A 17,453-nucleotide genomic window follows, 5' to 3' on the forward strand; every position below is an offset into this window, starting at 1 on the left:
CCGGTAACAACATTATTAGGGCAAGAATCGCGACGGAATGGAAGTCCGCCTGTCGAATCTCTATAGATACATTTCATACTAAAGATCTACAATGCATATGTAAAAGTAGAACTTCTACATTTTGTTGGATCACGATTGGCTATAATTAAGGATTACAGCCGGGGAAAGCAAAAGAATCAAGTCCTTCTAATGCTGCTATCGTCTCAATGATCTCGTGCCACCTTGCAGACATTGCGAAACAAACTTTGCACATGGGAAACGGCCAAGACCATGAGAGTTCGATGGGGTAAGTGTTTTCCCGCATTGTTCGCAGCAAACGAGGCTCGCATGGGGAAGAAATGCGGGGACGTTGAAGCCTGCCTCACACAAATTCGGTCAACCCGAAGAACTCATGGTTCCAACTGTCATCTAGAACCCGGATCTGAAGGTACCCCATGGGGACCGTACGCTGATCAGCTCCCACAGAATGGGACCATAAAAGCATCCCCATAACCCCAGCCAACGTCCCAGAGCATCCTCTTCTTTGTCCCTCACTTTCCCATACCCGCCAAACATCAGCACATCACAACGCCATGGGTCTCCTCACACTTGTCGAGGATCGTCCGACTCCGTCAGCTGTCTACAACTGGCGAGTCTATGCTTGTGCAATGGTCGCCTCCTTTGCATCATGCATGATTGGTTATGATTCGGCTTTCATTGGCACAACACTTGCTCTCCCAAGTTTCGTCCATGAATTCGGATTCAAACACATCGAGGCTCACCATTTAGCCACTATCAAGGCGAATATCGTTTCTGTTTACCAAGCTGGTGCATTCTTCGGATCTCTGTTCGCTTACGCCTCAGCCTTTTTCCTTGGCCGCAGAAAGAGTCTGTGGGTTTTCGCTACAGTATTCATGCTCGGCGCTGGCATCATGTTGATCTCGAAGAACGGAGATCTGGCGCCCATCTTGGCTGGTAGAGTGCTTGCCGGTATCGGCGTCGGTGGCGCTTCCATGATTGTAGGCTTCACCCCCTCCCTTTTCGTCACCACCACAACCACAACCCTTTTCAATGCTTTTAAGACTACTACCGATGCAGTGTAGTGGTCTCTAGCATACTTCAAAGCTTTTGCAATGGGTAGAACATGTGCTAATGTCCTGAACTCAGGTCCCCATCTACATCTCCGAAATTTCGCCACCTGCTGTCCGCGGCCGACTGGTCGGTATCTACGAAATGGGCTGGCAATTGGGTGGACTTGTAGGGTTCTGGATCAATGTTTGTGCAATCACGTCGACGACAATGCCTATTTGATGATATATCAAAGTTCTAACTTCTCCCAGTACGCCCTGATCGAGACCATGCCCGCCAGCCGCCGCCAATGGCAAATTCCTTTCGCAGTACAGCTCATTCCAGGCGGTCTTCTCCTCATCGGAAGTTTCTGGCTCAAGGAATCACCTCGCTGGTTGTACTCCAAGGGTAGAAGAGAGGAAGGTCTCAGAAACCTCTGCTGGATTCGCAAGCTCGAAAGCAACGACATTTACATCGTTGAGGAAGTCGCCTCTCTTGACGCTGCTATCGAGCATCAAACATCGACCATGGGAATGGGCTTCTTCGCTCCCTTCAAGGCAGTTGGCAAGAGCCGTGAGGTTCAGTGGCGCTTCCTTCTGGGAGGCCTCTTGTTCATGTGGCAGAACGGCAGTGGCATCAACGCCATCAACTACTACTCTCCCACTGTTTTCAAGTCAATTGGTATCACCGGCACCAACACTGGATTCTTCACTACTGGTCTCTTCGGTGTCGTCAAGACTGTCCTCACATTCGTCTGGCTCCTGTTCCTCATCGATAAACTTGGTCGCCGCAATCTTCTCATGATCGGTGCTGCTGGTGGCTCGGTCTGCATGTGGATCATCGGTGGCTACCTTCTCGGTACTGATGGCAAGAGAAACGGCAAGGAGCTTGGCCCCGGCGGTACTGCTGCCGTGTTCTTTTTCTACCTCTGGACCACTTTCTACAGCCCTTCATGGAACGGTACACCCTGGGGTAAGTTTTCCAACCTCTCTCATTCACATTGAGCATAAACTAATAAAAAAAAGTCATCAACAGCGAGATGTTCGATAGCAACACACGTTCGTTGGGTCAAGCTTCAGTAAGTCACAAAATCCCCTCCCATCGTATAACAATCACTAACCACTATACAGGCTGCCGCAAACAACTGGGCGTGGAACTTCATCATTTCACGATTCACTCCCCTGATGTTCCTGAACATGGGACCTTCTGGTTCGGGGGTTTACTTCTTTTTTGCCAGCATGATGTTGGCCTCGATCGTGTTCGTCTGGTTCCTGGTACCTGAGACCAAGAGTATTCCTCTCGAATCCATGGACCGCCTCTTCGAGATCAAGCCTGTCCGCAAGGCCAACAAGGTGGTCTTGGAAGAAGTCAGACTTCGCGAAGAGGAGTTCCGTCATGACGCAGAGGGAGCAGGACTCGATGCCGCAAAGGGTATTGATGTTTCTTACGAGGAGCATGTTACAAAGGTATAGAAAAAGCCAATCAGGCTCCAGTGGATATGCAAATGTCTTTCTTATCCACGTATCATGTACTCCGCATATCTGCGTTACGAATCGAATTCAAGCGTCTTCATCAACGTATTAAGAACTCCTCAATACGGATATGCAAGAAGAGGTGAGACAGAAATGCTGATTGTTGCTGGGACAGCGGCGTGGAAGATCTCGAGGCTTCAGACCAAAAGGTTGGCCAGAGAGAGCCAATACCAGGCCGCTTTCAGCGGTCTTCATTTATTCTCCAAGGATGTTGTGCATCTTGACAGCTCCTCGTAAGTCACAATGCTCTTTCTGGAGCTAGAGACCGGCATTTTGAAAGTGAGAGCTACCGTGCTGGCTCGGTGATCAGTTGTAAGCCCGTGTATCTCATCAAACACCTGTTTCACTAGCTGTCTTCTCTATTTGCTTTGTCCCATCATCGCCGCTTGTCTATTTCTCTCTTGTCCCTTCTCACCCTCTCTCGAAAATCTGACAATCATCACGCTATCATCCAATACCGCAACAATGTCCGCTCACTATCCAGTGATATATTCGGCACGCGCCATGCACCGTATACTCACCAACGCTTGTCTCGCTGGCGAGGACATCGACGAGCTGGAGAAAAAGGCCCTCAGCAGATCGCACACCGCACACGATCTGATCGAAATCGCACCCGAAGATGAAGACCGTCTCCACAACTGGGATCTACAACACACAACGGTTCGCTCATACCCCAACCCACTTTCCGCAGAACGTCACCGTGCGATGATTGCCGTCACCCCTCACTTTGGCATGGCTCTCTCTGCCGTTGAGCAGCAAGATGTCGCCCGTCAAGAAGAAGCTGCTCGTCAACAAGCTGAGATCTTGCGTCAATCAGATGCTGCTGCCCGCCAACACGAAGCAGCCCGTCAACAAGAGTTCACCCGCCAGCAAGAACTCGTCCGTCAGCAGCATCTCGCCCGTCAGTAAGCTGTTCGCCACCGTCAAGCCCAGATCGACCGCCTACCAGCAGCGCTTGCCCTTCGAGCTCATGAAAGACCAAGGCATATGCTTTTTATGGCTTCCAAGGTCTTCTCGGCTCCATTTTCGCCCACCTCTGAGTCGTCTCTGGGCTTGTCCTCTTTCCTTTTCACCCTTCATTCTTACTCCGGGCACAAGTCTGCAGTATGCCTTGCTGCTTTTCCTTTGCAGATAGTCCAGCAATCAATTCTACCTCCTAAAATACTGTGCATCTCCATAGCTCTCCTCCATCCTGTTAGGTCTTTGAGACTGCACCTGCATACACTCCTGTATCTCCAACGCGTCAAACAACGGGTAAAAGAAGCGCACAAACATTATTGCGGGCATTCGCGACAAGCCAAATTTGTCGCGAGTGAAAGTCGCCGTCGCTCAGAGTCGAAAAGTCCGGACTGGCCCCTGGCGCTGAGTGTCTGCGCAGAACCAAACTCTTTCAACACCACAATCTCACCACCAGAACTCGCACACAACGTCAGATTGGTTTACAAGATGCCCTCGAGCTACTCCACCGAGATCAACAAGCTCTGTCGCCATGAGTCTTGGCGGATTGGTTGTCTGTCTTGTAAACAGCATCACACCAAACGCCAGTGCGCCGAGGTAAGAAATGGAACAAAGGCGCGTGTATCTCCAGATAACTCATCGTCTGTAGGCCGAAGCGAAGCTGAGACATGTCAGAGGACTTCTGAAAGTCTTGGACGACACCAAACAGCAGTCAAAGCGCCTCGAGGCTGAGAAACAAGACGCTCTAAGCCGCCAAACTTCTTTACAGACACTCGTGCAGGGCTTGATGGATGCCTCCGGTATCGTGGCTCAGAAGATTCGGAGAATCTCTGATGGTGAGTCGTGATACCATGCTGTTCCCTACAGTTTATACATAATGTACTGATTCTGCATCAGAGAATGAGCCCGACATGCTCGCGAATGCCTTCGAAGATGATGCCGCCTGCCGCGAACAGGAAACGGACGATCTTTGGGGTTCCAACTGTCCTAAGTTCAAGACAGAAGACTCTACTCGCACCTCTTGGTTTAAAGGTCTGGATCGAACCAAGATTCCCGCCAACCCCGACTACCTTGTCAACAATCCCATCGGCCTAGAAGTCTTTCTGAGACTCACCAAACACAGAACACTCTCACACCCAATGTCGGCAATCGGACTGCACCCCGGACCTGCCTTTATGAGCTATGGTAGCGCTGTTGCCAAGTATGGCCCACCTAAGGCTCCTGGCAAAGACTAGCCATCCGAGGATCAGATTGACGAAGAAATGGATGGAAACGGCACCGCACAAGACACCTCATCTACTTCCGACGGTGAGACTGCGCCAGCTCTCCCACTTCTGTCTTGGGCACTGTTCAAAGAGAGCAGCTTCCTTAAGTATACATCGCTGCTCGTCGCCCAGTATGGCAAGCTTGTCAGAGAGAAATCGACCTGATGCGCTGTGTTCAACAAGAGCCCTCTAGCGTTCTGATAATTAGACAGCAAACATCAATTCCATTCCAAATCAATCAGCATTGTTCCTCTTCTCCCCTACCGAAGTATCACTGGAGATACTATTTTCGGTCTCTCAACTCGTGACCACCATGAACACATGCTATCCTCAGCTTACTGTGATCACTGCAGATACTATCTGCATCCCCAACCCTCCTTTGTTTTGACCGTCAAATTCATCTTGTAGTTTCCTTGTACTTATAACAGTGTCTCAGAAAGTGGTGCATCATCAGAGAGCATTCAAAGGCGTGCTTCCCCTTCCACGATCAGGATGATAAATATAGCTGCTTCAAAGTTGAAGTTAATCGCCACAGCTTGTTCGTAATGACCTAGGGCACAAAGAAACAATGACATATGCTGATGTATGAGACAAACAAACAAGTCTTTGCGCAGACAAGAGGTGACATTCAAGGTTGGAGTTCGACAGCTCCAGTCAGGTGAGACTATCTACATGCGTAGGTGTTGATGCTACTCCTTGACAAAGATATGTCTACATTCTGAAACTTTTTGTCCAAGCTGTTTGTCTTGTGTCTTGATCTTGGACAGAGATCTGCAGCTGTCACCATTGAATCTTCGCCGCAAGTAATGTGTTCAAAATGATATACAAGTGACTGACGTTCGTGGAACTTTTCTACAGCAACAATTTTAAGGTTCCTCAAGATCTCCAGGAGTAAACGGCAAGAGGGGAAATCGAACGTCACATCGATATCTCTGATCTCAAATGCTGGCAAAACGCCATCAAGTTCTCAGGCGCGTCACGGGGAGCAGCTTTGCTTTACTTCATGATACGGAAGTGATATATGGCTGTATAGAGACTGGCCATAGGAATCGATGAATCTGTAGCTGAATGCCTACCATCGGCACCTTGGCCTGCTGATCATCGGCAAAGACCATCTTCTGCCCAGACGAGAGATGATCGCGGAGAAGGTCATGCTATGGAGTAATAAGCACATGTAGATCTGAATGACGCCCTGTTTCCCAACAAAAGCGGCGGTGGCTCAGTGGCTAGAGCGCTGCATCAATGTGTCTTGCAAACACAAGCATTGTAGTGTTATTACTCCGGACACAAGTCTGCAGTCATACGGTAACACTGAAGATGCAGAGATCGTGAGTTCGAACCTCTCTCGCCGCAATTCTGTTTTTGCTTGGGACCAATGATGTCTGAGCTAACGTTGTGTAGGCAATCAGCAGCAGGCCCTTACCATTTCGGTCTCTTGAGCCTGTCTGGAGCGGCGGATGACAGTAAGCAAAGTATTCAAATCCGTGGTAACATATTTCTGCCGAGTACGCAGCCCAGATATGGCTATATCTGCATTCTTCGTGCTTCTTGCCACTCAATGATTTGTTTTGGATGTGATTTACAGGTAGAATTCTGCAGTCACTAGTGTAATCTATACACCATTTGAGATGGATGAATACTCAAGACATCTGGATGATTGCTCCGCGTGAGTAATGTTTACTCAGATATCGTTCCAGTCTTCCTGGTTCCAACTGCTGTAGGTAAGAAATTAAGCGCGGAAAAGGATCATAGCTACATATAGGGAAGGTCGGTCCCTCGAACAGGTTGGAAAGAACAGGGTGATGGAGATCTGAGATCCTGAGAATACACGCAACAGTCGTCTTGTTCTGACATCTCGTTTTGGGCACATGCAGCGCAAGTCCTCCAAGAAAGTATACAAACATGAGGCATTTAATATTGCCTAACAAAAGCGGCGGTAGCTCAGTGGTTAGAGCGCTGCGTCACACGAGTCTTGCAAACACGAGCTCGTAATGTTACCCTTCTAAACCACCGTCGGTAACACCTTCGGTCCCCATTTCACCGTCGGTAACACCTTCGGTCCCCTTTCACCGTAGCGTGGACGTGTCTTGCAAAAACAAGCTCGTTCCGTTATTGCACATACCACTTCCCCGTAGCATACACGTGTCTTGCAAACACGAGCTCGTAACGCTACTGCACTTACCACTACGGACACCAGTCTGCAGTTTCCTCTCCTTCACCTCGTGGGTAACATGACAATGCAGAGACCAGGAGTTCGAGTCTCCGTCGCCGCAATCCTTTTTGCAAGACACTCGTACGTTTACGTGTGGAGTGAAGCATATAGCAAGAAGCTCTCCTCGCTGCTGGCAGGAGAGATGGTCGAATCTTCTAAGGCGCTCGAACCATTGTGAGTTACAGTCATATATCAGTGGACTATGCTGTTTCAGGGACACGCCTCCTGACAAAGAAAGCTCTGGAAGGGTCTTTTGCTCGAAAGACTCACTGCGTCAAACATCGCCCTCTTGTCTTATACTCTGTACTTCTTCTTCTCCAAACAACCAGACACAAACAAAGCAGCAAGTAAACGCCAAGGCAACGAGTCCTCGGTGGTCAAGCAAACTTCAATCCGCACAAGCCCATCCTCGGTGCTTTTACTTCTCCACACAAACACACATCGCGAGCACATACCACTGGGTTCGACAACTTTTCTCTAGCTCTCACCATGGACAACCCGGACATCAAGGCATACTCAGAGACCCAAGCTCCCTGCTACCGCTTTGCCGCGTCGGGCAACTGCAGCGGCTGCGAGAATGAGCATCACCCAAACGTCAGCCCAGCTCTCGTAGGCATGATTGTACCCCAGCATTACAGAGTCTCCAACGAAGTAGGAATAGCTTGCCGGCCCTGTATCGAGAATATGAGAGAGGTAAGTCTAACCGCAACAGATCCGAGGGAGGTTCTAACACGGCTCAGTGTGACAAGCAGTCTCATCATCCTACAGATGAGCGTGATCCTTGCTCAGAGTGCCGTCATTTCGGCGGTGAGAAAGTCCAGTGCCAACTGTCATGGAGTATGAGCTACAACGACGCTGTCTATCGACAGATGCTCGTGCGCCACGGAGATCACGAGTACAAGCTTCCCCCCTTCGTCCAAGCACGTAGCAAGGGCCCCATGCCGACAGAGCGCGTCAAGACCGACTGGCAAGGTCAAAGTGCAGAATTTCTGCTGGCCAAAGGCGACTTCCTGCCCACAGGGGTGCGTGACTGTCCAAGGGCGTTCACAGTGCCTGCACGCGAGAGCAGCCAGCGCATCAAGAACAAGAGATTCCTCGCCAACCAAAGTCAAAGGCTCTCGCAGTCGTCCCCTCTGGCAATACACTCACAACCATGGCAAGGATACTCGCAGTCTTCGTTCATGACCCCTCATGGACCCACACAGCCTGTCGTGTGGCCATCGCAACCACCACCAGTCCCACCCATGATCTGGGCACCTCACCCAGTACTCTGGACTCCGCAATACGCAGCTGGTCATCAAATGCCATACCCGCACATGCCATACCCATTTCAGATGCCCGCATCTCTTCCACGACGTCCGCACTTTCCCTCCCGTGCGCCGCCACCACCGCCGCCCTCCTTCCCCGTGGTAAGTATCATACATCCATTCCCACTCTTCCCCCCTCAGATCACTGATTGGAATCTGCTGTAGAATTCGAATCGCGTTACCTCGTCCTTGCAGCCTCCCTCATCGTCACCAAGAAGATCTGTGGCTCCCGCACACAATCAGCAATCATACAGGAAGAAGCTTTTCGGTTATGACGGCATCTTCTCGACAGATGCGCTCCAGCGCGAGACATGAGGACCTCCATCGGATGTCAACGCCTCGGGGTCCTTCCACTGTGGAAGGGATCGTGGTTTTTCTTCTTGCTATCATCGAATCATGTTCCGCTCTGCCCGAACCCCTCTGTCGTCAGAGTCTGTCGTTCTTCTCTGTCCACTGGGGACACAACCTCAAGTCACTCTCCCTCTGTTGTGAGCTCGGCTTTTAGTTTCTGTCTGACCACTGAAGACGGTGGCGTTAGCTTTTGTTCCACCATCCGCTGATCAACCACGGTTTATGTTTTGAAGTTTCCTGTAGCCTGACCGGCATTGCAATAGAAATCTTGACAGTCTATTGATTTCACTTCTATGCTAATGTCTCATCTTCTGGTGCAAGTGCAACGTGCATAGCACAGAAATGTTCGTGGGGTGGTACCGAAATAAAGGTCATCCAATGGATAGTCTATTAACTCCTGTGATTGAGAGCTTCGCCCGTTTGAATCAAAATATCGAGTATCTTTTTTTCGCCTGGGCTTACAAAACATATGCGTCACCATCATCATCAAAAGGTCACACGAATACTAGAAAGAAGGACGATTGATCATTGGCGTTGCTATTGAAGACTAAAAAAACTGGAAGAAGAAACGACGATGGCGTTGACTGCAGACAAATGTCCAGAGTGATTATACACAAGAGAACTGTAGACCGAGATCTAGAGTGTGAATGACAACCAAAGAAAACTGCAGACATGTGTGTCCGGAGTGGTCAAAACAAAGAACTGCAAATATGTGTCCCGAGTAGAGATACAAAAAAACAGAGAACAAAGAAAGAAGAGGAGCCTCTTCTAACCATCGGTAAAGCTTTCTTACTCCACAGCCAGGTGCTCCCAAAGAACAAGTGGTTGGGCGGGCTCCACGGGCCGGTAGGCGAACACGACGAGGTGCATACAGATCTGGTCTGGCACATCCTCATCAGCGTAGGGCTCCCAGGCAGAGATCACGTTGCCTTCTGCGTAGTCCCGAGTGCGCTGTATGTGGCTCAGAAGCCCGACTCTGTTCGAGGGATCCATGAAGAGGCCTGGCTCGGGGCCGTGGTACATGCCCGATGCGGGCTCGCGGTCGATATCGAACATCATGGTACCAGGAAGGATGCCGACGAAAGATGGTGCCTTGATTGGCACGGAGGCACAGACGACAAGCTCATTATCATCCCATCTCGGCCACAAAGAGCAAGCAGCGTTCTCATCGGTAATGCCTTCGAACCCACGCTCCAACTGAACCTCTGCCTGTGGCAGCGGACCGAGGTCCATTTGAGGATGCATGTGCTGAAACTGCTCTTGATCGTCGATGGTGTTCCAGGATGAATTGTAGTTGTGCCAATCCACAACAGCTGGCACATTTGCACCATCTTCGCCGAAGATCTTGGCAAGCTCTGCCCTGCCGCTCCAGTCGCCAAGGGCCCTCGACTCGATCAAGTCGGCCATGGGCTTGAAGAAGCTTGCCCATTGCAGTACGTGATCCCACGTGGCTTCTCCTACATACTTCGCAAAAGCTGTTTCTGTGCGTGCGACCATTGCAAGGCCGACGAACTGACAATCTTCCATCCTCAACTCTCGAAGAATTTTGTAGTAGGCCAATCTTCTGCCGAGAGCCAATATGTCGCCTTTCGATCTGGGTCCCGTAGGGGCTGGGATGCTTTCCAAGCCTGCTTCTGTCAAGAGGTCCTTGCTGACCTCTGGCGCGTAGTTTTCGGGTAATTTCTTACCCAAGGCATGCAAGACAAGCTCGGAGGTGATAGTCTTAGCTTGGTGATTAATCATGCCAGGCTTTGTGTCATTGACCTGAGCATACACGCTGTCCCAGAGTTCCATGACCCACATATCCGTACCAGCTCGGTGCAGAGCGGCAGACCTCTCTGCAGTGGCAATTTGCTTCAAGAAGGTGCAAAAGTCTTTTAGATTTCCTTCGCCGCCGGGGATCTGAGGCTTCTGGGAGTATTGCGCAACAGGAAGAAGTGGAGTGTTGTAGGCCATGGAAGTTCCCGCGCCCATGGCTGCTGCTTGGTCTTTCTGAACTCGGTAATATTTGGTAATGACCGCACACATGAACTTCTCCATACCCTCGGCTTGGTGGACGGGCGTACCTGAGATTCTCAGTATGAGCGTCAAGAGGGTAACAGAGGATGACACCGTCTTGTCTTGCTTACCATCTTCTTTGAGTTTCTTGGGAGGCACAGGGGCCTCGAACGAAGACACTCGAGCCAGGGGGTCAGACTCGGCATCTTTGCGGAGGCCGTCCATGATGTGTTCGGCAAGAGAGAGCCCCTTCAGCTTTTGTTCCAGGGTCGACTTTCTCTCTGGAGATGACGATGGTGAAGTATGCGCACTGCGAGGGCGATCTAGTTGCAGACGAATTGCAAGTCTCGGGCGTTTATTGCGGTCGGGAGGCCTATACTCGGCTGTGGAAGAAGAACGTCTTCGGCGAGACATGCGAGGTTACTGCTGTCTTTGTAGTGACAGGGGATCAATGCCAGCTTGTGTTACGATATCGCTGACCATGGTGATGAAGGCTCCCACTGTTTGACGGTTGGGGGCGGTGTCCAGATGCGTTATGTTCAGCTGAGCGAGTCCACGGACTTGGTCGAGTACCGTGACAAGGGCAGCCAGCGAGTCATCGGAGATGTTGGCCATGACTGATGCGAGGGCAAGATGGTGAGATGTCACTGACAACGCAGTTAGGGTGGGCAGGAAGGGTGATGTGGCAGCACGAGATGATGACAATGCGAGACTGGATACGGCGACGAGATGGTGACCAAAACAAACTGAGGGAGAAACGGAAAATCAGGGAGACCGCGCTCCCAGCGGTGCACAGGTGATGAATGGTGTTATGAGAAGTCACAGTACTTTGGAAATTCTTCTTCAAGTCCAATGAGAGCAAGTTTCTTGCAGTCTCTTAAGGCAACTTCTTTCACTACAGAGAACATTGTGCATTTCTATAGCATCAGCTGTGGCATTCAAGGAAGGAGGTATCCAAGGAAGGAGGCCACCTTTGTCATCTCTGCAGTCACGTCTCTGAACTGAGAAGTGACTGTGCATTCTCATGATTCACGACATCTCTACGTGCCTTTACAGGGAAGAAGTTAACGGAAATTTGCCACATGGTGCCTCGAAGAAAGATCGATTGCATAAGCAAACACAGGCACAAACATAACCGTCACCAAGGCCATATCCCTCACTACTCTTGCTCAACACTCGCAGACACTGTTCTGCCTGCAATCTCGTCCACATCATGTCTCAACTACCTTATTCCAATCCCTACACTGGCAAGCGCTATACTCCTGGCTATCACTTCATGCGCCTTCGCGCTGCAGAGCTACCTGTCTCTGAGCGTATGCCCGAGCTGCTCCAGACAATCAGAGACAACCCTGTGACAATCGTTGTTGGCGAGACTGGCTCGGGAAAGTCGACTCAGATACCAAAGCGTATCCTCGAGTCACTGACCGACGTAATCAGCAGGGATATCTGTCTTACGCAACCTCGCCGGGTAGCAGCAGAATCTGTGAGTCTCATACATGCTGCTTCCTTCTGCCTTCGTTAGAAGATACTCACTGACAATCTTCATATACAGGTTGCCGAGCGCATCGCGAAAGAAATGAAGGTGCCGCTAGGTAGTGTCGTCGGACTTAGGCACCGAGACCATGACACGACGAGCAATCGGACACATCTCGAGGTTCACAGTGATGGTGAGTCAAATCTACGCGTCGACGGCATGAGCTCACATTATCAAGGTACAACTCTCGCATTGGCAAAGGTTGATCCTACGATGAGCAGCTTCGGCGTTGTCATTATTGACGAAGCACATGAACACTCTCGCGACGCCGATATACTGCTCGGCCATCTCAAAAGCCTTCTGGAAGAACGAGACAATCTGAAAGTGATTGTCATGTCCGCCACCATTGACACCGCTCTCTTCACCAGTTTCTTTCCACAAGCAGTCGTTGAGGAAGTCAGCGGTCGCCAGCACAAAGTCACGGTCAAATATCTTGAACAGCCGCCATCAGATCTCATCTCAGAGATCGTCAAGACCATCATCCATGTCCACTCTAGAGAAATGCCAGGCGATATCCTAGTTTTCGTTTCTGGAAAAGGCGAGATCAACAAGGTCATCGATGGCGTTAACCGTTGCGTACAGAAAGAGATGGGCCCACTCGATATTTATTCTCTGCATGGCAGTCACTTGATGCGCGACCAAAACATCGCGATCAATGATGACCAACCTCCTCCTCGACTCGACAACTTGGGGCGTAAGGTCATTGTCTCTACAAACAGTGCCGAAACATCACTCACGATTGCCGGTGTCACCCACATCATCGACAGCTTGGCATCACGTGTAAGACCCGACAGCATGGTACATGCAGATGAATGCAATAGCGGCGTTCCGTAGCACAACACCACGGCAAAGAATAAATCCCAAGTGGTCTTCAAGCAAAATGCAATACCATACTCGATTGATCTGAAACAAGCCCTGGCCATGCCGCCAATACCACTTCCACATCGCTACCCTCAGTTGCCCTTGGTATCCTGTACGGGCAATCAATGCTGAGAGTCCTGAGAGCTACGAGGCGTGAAGCCATTGCTTGATCGACATTTGCCAGGTAAGTTCCGATCCTGGGGGTCGAGGGCTCGAGGTAAATCTCGCAAGGAACCAGACTGAGGGATACAGATGACGTTGTTACCGCTAGCCAATGCTGCAGCACATCTCCTGATGTGGTTAGTCTCGAGGTGGTTGCATCCTAAGAAGTGGAGGCATCGGTTTTCGCACATGGCTGACTACTCGGTTTCAGTGTCTGACAGTGTTTATTTCCTCAGCAAGAGAACTCACGGTCGAGTTTGTACTGATGCAAAGCTAGAGTCTGAAGATACGATGGCAGGACTCTTGGTGTTGAGTCAAAGTGTTTGATGGAACGCAATTCAGAGGTTTGTCGAGAACAAAACTTATGTGGGAATGATGGATCATCCAGACCATACACTCTCAACGTTGAACATGCGTCTCCCAGCCTATGAATCAGAGAACCGCTGCAACTTGGTGTGGCTCGCCTGCAGTGTGCATACAACGAAACTGCATAGCGAAGCAAAGTGCCTTGAGAATGTCATACTGTAGGCTCTGACGAAACATTATCAAATGACAGGGTGTCATCTCTTCGACTTCACGGATACCGCCAGGGCTGGAGCGGTATGGCGCGCGATACCTCAACGGTATCTTGGAGGTACTCGCGACTGGACACATGTTGCAAGAAATCGATCCCAGAAGGCAGTCAGGATCCTATCGTTCTCAAAGTCAAGTCGCAGCAAATTACGCTTTGCAGATTGAAGCAGCGCTTTGACGACGCGCAGAGCTCTAGCTCCCGGGAAAGTCGAGAAAAGTGTTTTTGTGCTTCTTAAACATATTGCCTTATTCTTCCAGGTGCCTGTTGTAAATGATCAAGGAGTTCTGGCTCTCAAAGGGAACATGGCTGATTCTGGTGTGTCATGATCAGCGCTTGAGATTTGGCGTTTGATATGCATGGCGTGTTTGTGGCGCTAATTGTAGGGCGACGATTGGATGAGGGTTGTCCGTCAGTCACTGACAGTGAGCACAGCGGCATGCTGCATGCGCTTTCTACTATGGAACAGATTCATCCTTCACTCCTGTCTATCTATTTGTTCAATTAGTTCGCAACTTGCGCGCTTCTCTCAAGAGGATCCAAGGCAGTGTGATCACTATAGAAAGGCACAAATGGTTTCACACCAGAGATATATCCTAAGAGAGCCAGATTGAATCATTTCTCGATGGACAGTGTTCTTTTGCTTGACAGTGTTGTGCATTGCGATAGCTTCTCCGTACCCCCGCAGCCTGACTGGAGTAATCACTATCCAAGGGTCAACATCAGCGAGACGCTGGATTTGCGGATGGAAGACGGAGATCATCATTAATGCGCTCTAGTCGTTATGTCAAAATCTCTATTCTCAAGCACGTACGGCCACAGTCAGCTGAAAACTGGGCATCCCGTCCGCTCTGCCATACATAAGCAGTTGAACGGCAGATTAGTACTACGGTGGGTGACCACGTGGGAATCCCTGCTGCTGTACGTTTTGCTTTTGTGCACTTGGTCACCTTTTTTTTTATCAAGGAACGGCAAGCCATGGATGAACTTTTGATTGCACAGATTGATTGATCCTGCCATTGACATTCACAACGGGTGTTGGTTGCGATACAATAGAACGATCCGCGAAGCTTCAAACATGAGAAGCCCAAGAGACGAGTCCAATACGGGTTTTCACCAGGGTACTTCGAACACAGAGATATTGGTACAAGTAAAAGAGCAGCTTATTTTTGGTCGTAATATACATGTGCATGTCTGATACAAGTCCATGGAATCGGTAATATTCCGAGGATCCTCATTCCCTGCCCTTACTCCATACCAGAGTAGTTGCCCGAGTCACTGGCTTGACGGTCACTTCCGTTGTTCTTTCTGAACGGAATCATCTCGCGCCAGAAACTGTTCGGCGGTTCGAGGAAAGTGGCCTCGTAAGCGTCGACGGCTGGGCGTTCCCAGACGAGATCGGTAGTCATGGGCTGTTGAAGCTTCGTTCTCTTCAGAAGCTTCCAGCATGTGAAGGATACCGGGGCAAGCAACAAGAGGGTGTAGTAGATGAAGAAATTGTCCACCGACCAGGGTGCAAAGCTGGTGTATCCGTAGCAGGTGACGATCATGATCATCCAGGCAAGGCCGATGTATGCGGACCAAGGTTGGAACCAACCGCAGTAGGGAAGGAGCTTTCTGTCGACTCCTTGAGCCTTAAGAGCACGCCAGAAGAAGATGTAGGTGATAGTCATAACAATGTAGTTGATGATACCACCTGCGGTGATCAAGTTAACCAACCAGGTCAGAACCTTGTTAGAACCGCTGGACACCTGGAGGAAGGACAAGCAGGGGAACAGCATGACGAAGAAGAAACAGAAGATTGGGACACCGTTCTTAGTGGTCTTGCGGAAGATGCCAGGAGCGCGACCTTCAACAGCCATGCCATAGAGAGAGCGAGTAGCGCAGTAGGTGTAGGTGTTACCGGCGGAGAAAATGGAAGTCACAAGCAGGGCGTTGACCAAGTGAGGAAGTCCAACAATGCTCATGTTCTTCATGGCAATGACATAGGGCGATGCAGCAGCGGTACCACCACCACCTGCGGTTCCGGAAACAATGGCGACAAGTTGGGGGTCGTTATGCGCGACAACGATGCCAGCAGCGAGGGCACCACCGATGAAGAAGATACCGAAACGCCAGTAAACGGTCTTGAAGGCGGCCTTGATATATATGCGAGGGCGCTTGGCCTCAGCGGCAACCATGGAGATATACTCTGGGCCAACAACACAGAAGGATGCGGACCAAAGAGCCGCACAGAAGCCTTCGAATTGGCCAAGGGAACCCTGAGTTCTGTACTCTGCGAACGCTCCGTGCTTCCAGTTGCGGAAGCCATATGCGTCGTGTTGGGGATTTCCACCGACCATGGTAACAAAGGTGAAGGCGAAGAGCATGAAGATCAAGATGACTTTGCCGCCTACAACAGAACTTCAGTCAGCATATGCAAAGGGAAGGAACGATCCGGTGTCTTGAGCCTGCAAGCTAGGCATGCAAAATCATCGTACTGCGGGAGTGTATTGCGCATGGTCGCACCAATCCTGAAAGTTGCTCCAGACCGAACATGCAGGTACTCGTAGAGATGACAGACACTTTAAACAGATTACTCCCGCAATATGATGAATGCAATGCTGAAGCTCCGAGCTCAAGACGCCATCTGGCAGCACGTACCACTCAACCAGAACTCAGCTTCACCGTAAGCTTTCACAGCAAGAACGTTCAGAAGACTAGAAGCACATGTCAGCTCAAAACTTTGGACGAGCCCGGGTAGGCTCAAGCGCGGGTTGGTTGCTCTGGGCGCGAGTCGCAAGGGTGAGAAGTAGGAGACAAGGAAAGTCACGATAAAGAAAAGGTCGCAAGGGCGGTAAGATAGACCGGTCTTTCTTGGGCGCAAGGAAAAAGGTGCAAGGCAAAGAAATAGTTGCGAGGGTGTTGTCCAGCCGACAGTCGCATGGGAAAGGATTGGAAGTCGCAAGGGTGGTTTTGGCGCGTCGGAAGTCTTACCCGTAGAGAATCTGTGGTTTACTGTCAGCCATCAACGAACCCTGGAGCAAGTCCGAGACCTCTTACAATACAAGCAATTGGGATTGCCCACTTGAGTTCTGATGCCTCCGACCAGAAACCAAGCACAGTGGTGAGAGCGGTGATTTCAAAAGGAATGAGCAAAGCTCTGTCATAGTGTCAGTCCAGGGTCCAGGCTTCAACATCACCAATCTCCAGCTACCACAAGATGACCACAAGGATCAACCAATGGTTTGCCGTGGTTCACCAGGGTCCAACATACTCATAGAGGAAGAAGTTGAGGCCAGCCATGAAGCCGAACGCTTCGTCGACAAATTTTCCCGCGAGACGGATGAAACCTCCTTCTACTGGATAGAGAATTGTCATTTCGGCGATACAGTTGTTTACCAACGCGAGGAAGCACGAATAGATTGCGTATGCCAGAAGAAGAGATGCTGGTCCACCACGAGCGAGACCGCCACCGATGGACACGAAGAGAGCTGTTCCGATAGAACCACCGATTGCGATCAATTGAATTTGTCTGTTACCCAGACGGCGCTGGAGATGATCGGCATTGTCGTGGACGATACCTTCGTCGTGAGAGTCGCGGGTGAAAGGGTCTGATGGCGACTGCGAGATGGTGTCGCCAGACTTTTCGTTCTTGTCCCAGAACGGCATGACGG

The 17,453-nt window shown here is 50.3% G+C and overlaps 6 protein-coding genes across 6 annotated transcripts; 4 read left to right on the forward strand and 2 right to left on the reverse strand.

Annotated features, from left to right (window-relative positions):
* Positions 1 to 572: 572 nt before the first annotated feature.
* M436DRAFT_44197 (quinate permease) lies at positions 573 to 2,519 on the forward strand (the record flags this gene model as incomplete). The annotated part of the gene is made up of 5 exons (XM_013573094.1): positions 573 to 998; positions 1,147 to 1,254; positions 1,320 to 2,019; positions 2,073 to 2,125; positions 2,178 to 2,519. 5 exons carry the CDS (start codon positions 573 to 575, stop codon positions 2,517 to 2,519), a joined length of 1,629 nt encoding a protein of 542 aa, XP_013428548.1.
* A 525-nt stretch (positions 2,520 to 3,044) lies between these two features.
* On the forward strand, positions 3,045 to 4,771 carry M436DRAFT_80635 (uncharacterized protein; the record flags this gene model as incomplete). The annotated part of the gene is made up of 4 exons (XM_013573299.1): positions 3,045 to 3,480; positions 3,958 to 4,133; positions 4,186 to 4,372; positions 4,434 to 4,771. 4 exons carry the CDS (start codon positions 3,045 to 3,047, stop codon positions 4,769 to 4,771), a joined length of 1,137 nt encoding a protein of 378 aa, XP_013428753.1.
* Positions 4,772 to 7,502: 2,731 nt separating this feature from the next.
* M436DRAFT_62605 (uncharacterized protein) lies at positions 7,503 to 8,635 on the forward strand (the record flags this gene model as incomplete). The annotated part of the gene is made up of 3 exons (XM_013573164.1): positions 7,503 to 7,706; positions 7,754 to 8,422; positions 8,486 to 8,635. The coding sequence occupies 3 exons, from the start codon at positions 7,503 to 7,505 to the stop codon at positions 8,633 to 8,635; spliced, it is 1,023 nt and encodes a 340-aa protein (XP_013428618.1).
* An 825-nt stretch (positions 8,636 to 9,460) lies between these two features.
* Positions 9,461 to 10,414, reverse strand: M436DRAFT_43677 (uncharacterized protein; the record flags this gene model as incomplete). The annotated part of the gene is made up of 1 exon (XM_013572986.1): positions 9,461 to 10,414. The coding sequence occupies one exon, from the start codon at positions 10,412 to 10,414 to the stop codon at positions 9,461 to 9,463; it is 954 nt and encodes a 317-aa protein (XP_013428440.1).
* Positions 10,415 to 11,882: 1,468 nt separating this feature from the next.
* On the forward strand, positions 11,883 to 13,037 carry M436DRAFT_43428 (P-loop containing nucleoside triphosphate hydrolase protein; the record flags this gene model as incomplete). Its single annotated transcript, XM_013572937.1, has 3 exons — positions 11,883 to 12,152; positions 12,222 to 12,336; positions 12,382 to 13,037. 3 exons carry the CDS (start codon positions 11,883 to 11,885, stop codon positions 13,035 to 13,037), a joined length of 1,041 nt encoding a protein of 346 aa, XP_013428391.1.
* Positions 13,038 to 15,044: 2,007 nt separating this feature from the next.
* On the reverse strand, positions 15,045 to 17,448 carry M436DRAFT_80639 (putative amino acid permease; the record flags this gene model as incomplete). Its single annotated transcript, XM_013573300.1, has 5 exons — positions 15,045 to 16,189; positions 16,441 to 16,496; positions 16,774 to 16,784; positions 16,840 to 16,939; positions 17,054 to 17,448. 5 exons carry the CDS (start codon positions 17,446 to 17,448, stop codon positions 15,045 to 15,047), a joined length of 1,707 nt encoding a protein of 568 aa, XP_013428754.1.
* Positions 17,449 to 17,453: the final 5 nt, after the last annotated feature.

Source organism: Aureobasidium namibiae, assembly GCF_000721765.1.
Source record: "Aureobasidium namibiae CBS 147.97 unplaced genomic scaffold scaffold_6, whole genome shotgun sequence".
NCBI lineage: Eukaryota > Fungi > Ascomycota > Dothideomycetes > Dothideales > Saccotheciaceae > Aureobasidium > Aureobasidium namibiae.